The sequence below is a fragment of the Aulonocara stuartgranti genome (assembly GCF_965226115.1).
Source record: "Aulonocara stuartgranti genome assembly, chromosome: 5".
Taxonomy (NCBI): domain Eukaryota; kingdom Metazoa; phylum Chordata; class Actinopteri; order Cichliformes; family Cichlidae; genus Aulonocara; species Aulonocara stuartgranti.
This window is the reverse complement of record NC_138943.1, coordinates 23,884,014-23,895,184: the sequence shown is the minus strand read 5'-3', so window position 1 is coordinate 23,895,184 and position 11,171 is coordinate 23,884,014. Positions and strand designations below refer to the sequence as shown.

Here is an 11,171-nt window from a genome sequence, read left to right as displayed (position 1 = left end):
CATAAATTCACTGAATAACTGTTGAGACATTTGAGTCTGGGCCAAGTTTACAAAAATATCTGTTCTACTAGCAAAAACAGTTTTGTTGTTGTTCTTTTTGTTTTTGTTTTGTTTTTTAGGTCTGGATCGATGCAGCCACAAAGACCCTTTTTTTCATGTCTATTGTCTGGAGCATAGTTTCCACAACATATAACTAAGTAAGTTTATAATTCCACTATGGAAATTCCACTATATATAGGTTATATCTGTTATTAAACTAACTTTAGGCTACAGTGATATGGGTTGATAACCTCTGTTTCATACATGAAGCCACCTTAGATTTGTCTGTCTTCATCCTGGAAGCCTAAATATCTCTGATATGTGTGAAATAGAGCAAATCTCTACGGTCTCTGATGTTAATTTCATGTTAGTTTTATGCACTGTGCGTGCAGGATTTGGGTCAGTCACTTATTGTGTAGGTCTGGCTGAGCTTTATATTACCTTATTTTGGTCCATTTTGTTCTTCATGCTTTTTTACTGTTGCTTTTCATTTCCTTTATTTGTAAGAGCTAATGCCCTCAGCTTTGAACCCAGGCCTCTCCATTAGTCTGGTGACATATGGTTTGCCTGCTCTAACCAGTGAGCTAACTGGGTGCCCTTCAGTTCAAGCTTTCTTGTCATTAGAGGTGATCATCTTCTTCACCACCTCGCCTGCTGGATGCCTCTCCTGGCATTTGTAGGGATGAATGTCATTCTTGGACCTTCCATATGTAACAAGGGTACAGTCTGTCTGCTCTTTGCTGACTGATGTTATTACCCTGCTTTCCTGAAGTGTGTGTGTATTTCTGAGATAGGCAGGAATATACTGGGAAACTTTAATCAACTACTTTGTTGCTAGCTGGGTGATGCTTATCTCAGCCTATATAAATCTTAGCTGCGACGCATGAAAGGCTTTACATTTAAGAAACTAATCTTCACAAGCGGTTTTAAAGGCTTTCCTCTGTTTTTGTGCTATCTATATTTCCAGTCTAATGCAAAAATAACTAAAAAATAAATAAATAAAACTTGTTTTTCTATTACAATGTATTTTATGCAGCTTTTATCGTGTTCTGTTTGTATTTCTCTTTTGGATGCAGAAGAGTGAATAGATGAATAAATCAGTTGCTGATGTTTGAGGCTTTTTGTTATTTAAGAATAACTTGATATTGATTTATTGATTTGTGGACCCATGAAAACAACTTCACAAAACAGAGATTCAAAGATTCTTTAAATGCTTTATTTAGGTTAAATCAATGGCAGGTGTTACACAGCCATTCTCTGTGTTGGTGGGTTAGTGGATTGTTTACCCAGCTCATGGATTCATTCATTTCACTGAGAGCGGGTGCAGCATTTGCAGCTGTCATCAAACACCTGGCCGGCAGTGCAGTACTGGATGTTGGTTTGTCCTTGGTTGCACTTGTAGAATTTCTTCTTGTCAGTCGGGTCGGGGAAGAGTCCGTTCTGCTTGCCAGCACAGAAGCCAGATCCTGTGGTGCCTCCACTGGGCTGCTGGCTTGGTGCGACTGCAGGTGGGGGGTTAGGCTGAGCTTTGCAGGCTGAGGAGAAAAATTAAAGAGATTAACAAAAGGGAAAACTTTTACATGTCTATTCCCAGATGATATGTGGTTCACGCATACAAGATTAAGTTCCTAGTCCACTTTTTAGAGTGTTGATGAGTGGGTTTCGCCCCTGGCCGCAAAACATGCCGGTGAAGTCGTCCAAAGCCAAAGTCCATACCACAGCTCCACCAAAACCGTTCTGCTTCAACCACTCAGTCTGCAAAACAGAAAATAAACCAAGTGTTTAATCAGCTTAAGAAATTAAAATTAAATAATGTAAATAAATTTTTAAAAAAGATTACTTCACACCTTTGCCTGGAAGCTCTTAATATTGTCATATCCAACCCAGACTCCCTGGTTATAGGCATAGGGCACGTTCTGGGCGTTGTCCCAAGCCTGTGTGGCTCCTTCCTTCAGGAAGGTGCAGATCTGGCGGGAAGAAAAGATTTAAACTAACATGCATGAACTCCCCTGCCTAATGTATGCATTCACACAGATTAGGAAATAGACCTCGTAGTAGGCCAAGAATCCAGTCTGACGAGTGAAATGTCCAGCAGGTCCAGGTCCCCTGGCAGGAGCTCCCACAGTTGTGTTAGAGGAGGCCAGGTGGAAAGTGGGGCCAAAAGTGGGGAAACCAACTAGCAGCTTCTCAGCTGGGGCACCATTGTTCTTCCAGTAATTCATAGCATAGTCCTTAAAACAAGAGAATACAGAGCAGTTTGTCTAACTCCTCCACAATAGTTATTTTTATTAACGCAAAGCAGGAGTAAAAAAATGTTTAAGACCGAGGAATAATGACGCCTTCACTTACCACGTTGTAGTAGATCACGGATCCCTGGTCACTAGGGCCCTTATAGAGAGGGCTGTTCTCTCCAACATTATGTTCCCACAAACCATGGAAGTCATAGGTCATAACATGGATGTAGTCCAGCACACTTACAAACAAACACAGGTGCTAATGTTTAGTAAAGGCTGCGTTCTGGATGACAAATGTGGAGGTATGTAATGTGTGCTCACGCTCCAATCTGGGCAATCTGGTATGCAGAGTCAATCGTCTCCTTTCGAGCAGAGACAGCAGCAGTCAGCAACAGACGAGGACGGTTTGTCTTCTTTCCCTCCTCCTCAAAGGCTCTCATCAACTCCTACAGACAGGCGAGGAACAAAAAGCAGTTACAGCTGGTACATGATTGTTTTTCTTTTAAACACTGAGAAAGCCTGAGGTCACACCGTAGGCCTGTTAAAGTATAGATCAGTCGGGTGGCTTGTTCATGTGTTGCTCCCATCGCTACAGTAACAACTGCACACATTAACATTTAAATGGCTCTCTGGGTTTGCAGTCACCCACGCTGAAACATAAAGGATATCTGTGTGGATGTGGAAGTTATCAGAAGACCTGATAATAAAAACTGGAATCACTCAGTAGTCTAGATTAAGGGTGAAATTTCAGGAAGACAAGTGCAGCATTTTGGCAAGAGGTCATTGATGTGATGACTCACCTTCATCTCTGCATTTTGGAGATCATAATCTCTTCTTCTTTGACTTTTGATATAACAATTTCTAGCTCGCCATAACTGGCACGACAGACAGCATACCAACACAACTGACCTGTAGCAAGACCGTGAAACGCTCCTTATCCTGAGGTGGGGAGCCCCGAGAACCAGGGTACTCCTAGTCGATATCCAGACCATCAATCGTAGTGATGCAGGAAGGTGATAATACTTTTGATGAAGGTCTGACGATGGGCAGCAGTGGAAACCATGGTTGTGAACCTAGTAACAGGAAGATACGCAATTTCAACTCGAGATATAGTTTTATCTTGGCGACAGTAGTGAACCTCAGGTCATTACAACATACTTTTGGGTGCCAAGGTTCCATCCACCAATGGACAGCAGAGTCTTTAGGTTGCTGTTCCTGTGAGCAGTAACAACATCCATGTTAAACTCTCAAAATTTTCTCTGTGCTTCTGTATATAAATACCCACATATGCCTTTCAGTTTATCATCCCTATAAGCATTTGTGTGTACTGACTGGTTTTTCAAGGCCTGAAACTCTCCATAGAGTTTCTCATCGTTTCGATCGTAGGCTTTGATCATGTTGTGCTCCATTCCCGCAAAGGTGTAGATGAGATGGTCACAAAGACATGGGTCAATGTTGGTAGGAAGATAGTTGCCTGCCCCCAGATGGCACTGTGCCCGGCTAGTAAAATAACAGGATAAGATGTACGATGTTCCTGCAAGACAAGGAATAGTTCTTACACTGTAACTGAAATGTGTCTACACACATCAGCCTAACACTGAGTGGATAAAAGACACAATTACCTAACTGCACATGTAGCAAGAGAGCCCGTCCTGCAGAGAAAGGAGATCAAAAAGGGTGAAGAAGGAGAAGGCAGGTTAACTACTCAGCATCAATTTGTATTAACCAGCTGAATAGAGATATTCTGTTTAAATGTAAGAAAGTTTTTGAAGTTCAACCTACCGGTGCAGATGAGTCTGTCCATGTTGCCTACTGTATCAGAGAAACATCAGGACACTAACGCTCTTTATATAGCCCTCACTTCTTCAACGTATGCGTAATATTTGTTAACTATAGCTGATTTGGCTAATCAGCAAATGCGGAAAACAAAAAACATATTTGTTTGCGCAACACGAGCGTTTCATGAGATTTCCAGGAAACGCTGATAACCTTCAGCATGCCTTTCGATAATGCGTTCGTAGGTTAAATCAGATCTCTTTGAAGTTACTAAAATGGGTTGTTCTGTACATCACACTCAATTTCTTAAATGTACTTTTCGCCTAAAAGGGAAAAAGTAACAGAGGCACAACCGGTCTCGCTTAAATCATTAAGAGCAAAAAATTGAGGCCCTCAAGGCAGATTTGAAATAAAAAGCCTTCAGTTCAGTTAAAGAGGCACTGACACGTATCGCCATATATTTTGCCTTGCTTCCAATATCTAACTGTTTTTCGAGGGAAGCTCCTGTAAATTTCACTGAAGCACCATTTTCCAAGTACAGTTTGATAGTGGTGTTTATGTGGTTGTCCTCTCTGCTGCGCTCCTTATCATCCTCACACACGGTTCATGATCAGTTATTAATGTTGTTCTGTACTTTAGAAGGGACATACAGACTTTTTGCCCTCTTCTATACTTGGAAGTAGATCAGTTGTTTTGTAATTACAATGGCAGATTCATACAATGCCAGCCAGCTGGAGCCTTTTCGTGGGGGGTGGGGGGGTGGGGGGGGGGGGGGGTGTTGTTTTATACATTCTATCTAGTGTTGATTTTTTCCGACCTTGGAAATCTGCCTGCTTTTGGAGACTGGCTTTGGGCCCTAACCAGCCACACTTCACACCAACACGACAGTGTGTTCATTCCAGGTGCTCTGGTTTTTTCCTGCAGTCCAAAGACATGCATGTTCGGTTAAATGGTGATTCCACCTACTGACCTACGGTCAGTAGGTGTGATCATGATTGTGAATAGCTGTTTGTCTTTTTGTCTTAGCCCTGCACTAGACTGGCAATCTGTCCAGGGTGTACCCTGCCTCTCTGGGTACACCCTGGACAGGCTCTAGACTCTAGAGCCTGTCCATTGAAGTTGGTCTACTCTAGAGTCTAGAGTAGACCAACTGCAATGGATGGATCCTTAAGCTATTGTTTTATGCTTATAAAGCTTCATTAACAGATACTGACTTTTAGTGATTAAAGGAAAAAATGCCTTAAATATAAAGTTATCCACACATGAAACCAAAAAAATTATTCAATATGAACAGTCTTTACAAGTGTTACAAGTTATACATATGGGCCATAGCTATACTAAGTGACAAGTGGGGTGATGAGACAGGCAGTTTGCATGGCATGGATTCTGCCTTATATGAACTAAGTTTGAACTAAGTCTACTGTATGTGTCTGAGTTTGTCTCCGTTTGTTAGCCAATAATGAGCTATCTCAGGCTGAAGTAGCTCATCATTAAAGGGTATTGAAATTTCAGCCTGGACTGAAGTGGTGGATTGGCTGGCATTGTCATCCTGAGAGCCATTGCTAGGATAGAAACACAATCAACGCTGAGCCAGTATCTGAGATGTGCATCATCATACTGCAGTTTCCACACAATGCTGAGAAATATATTTTCAAAGACGCACATTATCACCTCCAAACAGCGGGTAGCCACTGCAGTTTCACCATTGCGCTATTCATTAAACTAACAGTGAAAGCTACACATTTTCCACTGATATATGTGGCTGCACCACCGTTGCTTCATTAATGGCAAGGACTGTGTATTTGATATTTTTCCAGTAAAAGAGAGAAAAACATAATTTTTTTCCCGTAAAAGTCTGAAATATCTTTTTTAGATTTTTAAAAGAGCAATAATTTATCTGACACCAGTCACCACAAGTTGTAATGGACTAGAAGAATGAGTGTATGTTTGGATAAAATGTGAAAAAAAAAATGCACCACATCGATAAGTGCGTGGGAAAAACATGAGCAGAGTATTAGATGCACTGCTTAATATCACCACCAGAGAGAGTCAATAAGCTGCGTAGCAGCTGGGTCCATTTTGTGTGAGCTGTTAAGCAACAACAGGCTGTTTATCCACTGATTGTTTCAGTTCCCTCTGCAGTGATGTCATTTGCTCTTTAAAATAGCGAGAACTTTTAAAAGTCAGAAGCACGCTGCAGGCAAAACAGGTCTCGACCCCTGAAACAGCAGAGCTTTTTCTTTTTTGCTGTACAGATAAATTACATTGAACCTACTGAACTGCAAACTAAACTCTTTCCTCTCTCTCTCTGTCTCTCTCACCATGGCAACCATGCACAGGGAGCCAGGCAATGAACACAAACCTGTTGCCGTCTCCCACGCAATACACACAGCTGCATAAAGCGCACACACATACACAGACAGGCACACAGTGCTAGTTGACAGTAGAGTGACATGTGAAAATAGTGATTAATCCTGGTGGTGTTAATGTCGCTGTGTTGCACCTTCTGTTGGAGAGCAAGGACAGAGATGCTGAGCAGCTCCCATCTTCACTGGGGTTTAAAATGAAATAACTGTTAAGGTTATATTTGTATCTTCATGCCTTTGCAGCTGAGGAACTTATCAGATCATGTGAGCTTCTCAGATATGTGAGAGTGCATATTTAAAACAGAGGGAACAAATGGCGAGAACAAGACTTTTTCTTTTCAGTTTGAGCATGGACGAATGTGAAAAATGAGCAGTGACCTCCGGGGGATGTAAAAACGGAGCCAGAATGAAAGCTGCCAAAAACTGCAGTTCTTCTAATGGCCACTTGAGGCTGGCTCCAAAAGCAACTCAGTCCCGTGCTAAAATGTGCAGCTTTGCAGCAGTGCCTTCTGCTTTTTTACCCTTCTTGTTGCTGCTGCAAGTGGGATGCTTTTTGTTCAGTTTTTCATAGCTCACCCGTTTACATGTTAGTAAGAGTTAAATACAGGGGCAGGGGCACTTTGAGTGAATGGTGGATGATGGCACAGGAAGCTGTAAAACATAGCTAGTTCAAGGTCAGGCCAATGAACTCAGCCTCTTAACTGCGTCTTTGCTTTTGGTGTCTTCTGGAGTGTTTTTAAGGAAATCTAATAAATAATATGACCTGATGTGTGGTTACATGTCATGTTCAACCAAGAACCATGTTTCTTAAAGCTGTTTATCAGCCTGCAGCCGCCTTTTATTATACAGTGAGTGGTTAAAACTAGCAAATGTGTACTGAAAGAAAAAAAACAAGACGAAAATGTAAATACTGTAAAAAGTGTAAACACTGCTCTCTGTTCAGTTTTCAGAACTGATCTCATTCTCCACCCTCACCGCCTCCCCACCCACATAATTCAGGCTTTTCAACAGCCCGTTGCTATTAGATACTGCTGGGCCTATCACCATGGCAGCAAATGCTCAATAATTTTCCCTCAACTATGTTTCCGTGTGCAAGCTCTCGCACATACACAACCCTCCCACATCACATTTAGCTGTGCAGAAACGTCCTTGAGTGTTCCCAGGTCCAGTTGGGGAACAGCCCACCTGCAAACAGAATTCAGATGCTGTGACAGGATCGAGATGCTCTGCTGCACATTAGAAGATGACTTGTTTTAAAATCATTTTTCAGAAGCAGGCTGTTACAGCATGACATAACGTGTTGCTGAATTTTTTTGTGCCACCATTCGCCCTGTGCATGTGTGGTTTTTCTGACGAATCGATCTCATTTCTTCCTGAAGTTTACAGAGCGCTTGCTTCTGCTCAGATGTGCTGAGAACAAAGAGCCTGTTTTCTTAAAAATGTAAATGATGTGACTCAGGATTTCGACTCACTGACAGCTGAAGACATACAGTACTTTCAAAATATTTGCAAGGTTGTGTCAAAACACTGTCACTACTGCTGCAGCAATGAGCCAAATTTGTATATATGCTGCCATACTTCTGTCTTTAGTGTGTGCGTGACGCAAATATATTAATTTTCCTGCACACATTTACACTTCGTCCTTGCACCTGATCTATCAAAACCATTTTACCTCCAGTGTGCTAATAAGAAACAACTGTAACAACGGCCGTGACTTGAATGTCCACATCATGTGTCCATGTCTCAGGAAGCTGATGTCAGCTCAGGGAAGATGAAATGAACAAACAGAGAAAAAGAAAGGTGAGGCAGGGAAAGGAGAATTGGGAGAGTGAGAGGAGAGTTGGTGGCGGTGGTTTGGGGTGGGGGGTTTAGGCAGAGCTGATTTTCTTTCTCCAATAAAAGCGACAACCCCTCCTTGTTGCTATGGCGACCCCCTCTCTCTCCCTTCCTTTCAGCGAGCTACCACTTATCCTTGCTGCCTTTCAGTCAGCAGGGCATGTGGGTGTGCGTGCTTTTGTGTGTTGGCTCTTGAATGAATCAAGCAAATGAAGGGGAGAGCCATTAGAGACCCAAGTCAGACTATGTGACACACACACACACACACACACACACACACGCATGAAGATATATGTACGCGGACACACACACACACACGCATGAAGATATATATATGCACACACACACACACACACTTACATGCGTGAATACACATGCACACACACACACACACACACACACACACACACACACACACACACACACACACATGCATGCATTATTACACATTAGTAATCATCATTTTGCAAAAAAAAAGCTTCATACTTTTCCGTTGGCTGACTTCTGAGTTCTTTTCTTTTTCTCACTCTTTTTTGGCACTTTCGTTATCACAGCATATTCTGCAGGAGCGACTTGCTATCATCTACTTTCTTACACAACCATCTGGCTGACTTTCAACCACAATGCACCCACTCAAATTATAATGATAAACACAGCACTATATAAATGTATTTAACTTTTACTTCCTCTTTTTTTAAAACAAGCAAATTATAAGTGATTGGAGGATAGCCTCAAATCCAACTTTCATGTCACCACTGGCTGTGTTAAAATGTACTTAGAGGTCTAATATCAGATTACAACACAGAGAAAAGCTTTGCGACTACTGTTCTAATCTTGTTACTCTTCACTTCCCACCTTTAATAACCTCTCTAAGTGCTAAAACAGAAAATGCACGTCCTCATGTTAGTTTTTAACGGCTCCCAGCAACGTTTGACCCAGCGCAGACTCAGGATGTCCCGTCCCTGAACTTTTAATATTTAAAGCATGCATCTAAAAACTGATGGATTTTGGTGTGAGTGGTCAGGGGGTAATCATTCTTCATTATATTTTCTGTAATATATATATAGTAAGTAGCTGTGCTATCTAATATACTTCCTGTAATATAATACTGTATATGGGGACTGCTATTAATCTGTGGTCTCCCAAAAGCATGATCTGACAGTAGAAGTAGTCTAAGAATCCACTAATGGATTGCCATAAATATGGATGATCCTTGCAGGATGAGATGGGTGCTCTGATCGTGCTGGTGGAATATTTGCATGTATCAGTACTGACTTTTTATTAAGTCGTGCATTTCTATTTGAACCCACTGTTTTTTGTACTCTGCATTTACACTAGTGGATATACATTAAAACTGATCTAAGTCACGCTATGTTTGGCTATGTTTTTTTTTTTTTGTCTCAGTTCTTGAAGAAACTTGTCTTTAGAAGCTAAATGCTGCTACATGTTCACCAGTTAGTCGCTAATTATGTCTGTCTGCTATTTGGTGCTTGTTAGGAAGGAAGCTGGGAGGTTTTTTTTGGCGGGTTCAGTGAAAATAGCTCCTGATAGAGACAGGAAACAAAGAAAGATAGTCATGGTCTGGAAAGAAATTGAAAAAGTGATGTCAAGAAATGTAATCTGCAAAGCTTCCAGTTTACAAAGTCTAAAATGGTTTGTCCACAATCTGGAAAAAGAGGGGCTTTCTGATTCCCTAGCTTAACTGGTAACTTAAATGATCTGCATAAACACTATACAAACACAGTATATAAACACTATTCTTAAAAACAGAAAACTCTTGAAATTTAATATGGAAACATTGTTTGTCTGGAAACGGGAAACAAGAAGACTTTTATTGAAAAATGTTTTTGATTACCTATCCATGCACCCTGACCTCCTTGCTGTTTGGACTTGGTAAGTGTTTGTCTCACCTCAGTTCTTTAATCATGTCATATTCACCCTAAAGGGTGCCCCATCAAACTCGTTTTACATCATGTGCTGCTTAAATCCCAATTTCAGCTCAAGCGGGCCAGACCAGTTAAGCTAAAGTCCAATAAACAATTTTTTTTAAAAACGCACCTGAAAATCTGATTTTACAGAAGGTTTACTAGAATTTGTTTACTTGAATTTCCTGCAGTGCACTTTCAAAAATATGTTTCAGTTTTTTCACATTATGAAGACGCGCTGCTGTAGTAATTTAAAGAAACTCATTAGCACGCTCCATTGGGCTTTCACTGTAAGAAATAAAGAAATTAATCCTCTAATTAAAAAGGTTTTTTATGTCTTTTACTGTTAAATTTAAAAAAAACTTAATTGTTATTTAATGGAATATCAACACTAAGAAATCAGTTTACTTTCTGGTGTATGACCATGTTTTGTGTCTTAATAAGAAAGATGACAGAAAAACTAAAAAAAAAAAAATGTGTCCCCTCCCTCTTTGAAATGCTCAGATTTTTTTAAAGCCATACCGTGGGCCAGACTGGATTCTCTGACAGGCTGATTCTGGCCCCTGGGCCTTATGTTTGACACTCCTGCTCTAGATGGTGCAACACACTAATTCTTCAGTGTCATCAGGGGGTGACCAGCCTCACTAAAGTATAGCAACATTTTTGACAGGTACAAGTACACAGCTTATAGCGCACAGCATGCATTTATACTTGTCACTCAAAACAGCAAGTGTGTGTATTTGACTTTAGAAAACGCATCTGGCTGGATAATGAAAACTGCTCTCATTTTTTAACGTTATAGCTCCTTCTGTAATGAAATCTTATACTTAAACGCAGTACTGTCATGCCTGTGACTGTTTGCTGATACTTGTGCGTACCAGTGAAACCACAAATCCTGTTTACAGATTAATCCCAGTTTGACTCCTGAGGATGAGCTTTCACCTTTCCTGTTGTCGCTGGAGTCCGTGTTAATTTAAAATACATATTCTATGCCG

The 11,171-nt window shown here is 41.0% G+C and overlaps 1 protein-coding gene across 1 annotated transcript; it reads right to left on the bottom strand.

Annotated features, from left to right (window-relative positions):
* Positions 1-1,325: 1,325 nt before the first annotated feature.
* Positions 1,326-4,077, bottom strand: LOC309707412 (acidic mammalian chitinase-like; the record flags this gene model as incomplete). Its single annotated transcript, XM_082534718.1, is given in 14 exon segments — positions 1,326-1,574; positions 1,656-1,659; positions 1,663-1,794; positions 1,887-2,006; positions 2,088-2,270; positions 2,389-2,512; positions 2,595-2,719; positions 3,183-3,245; positions 3,249-3,267; positions 3,269-3,346; positions 3,432-3,488; positions 3,606-3,807; positions 3,896-3,925; positions 4,056-4,077. Coding segments are annotated over 14 exon segments (1,386 nt in total). The 3' UTR covers positions 1,326-1,347.
* Positions 4,078-11,171: the final 7,094 nt, after the last annotated feature.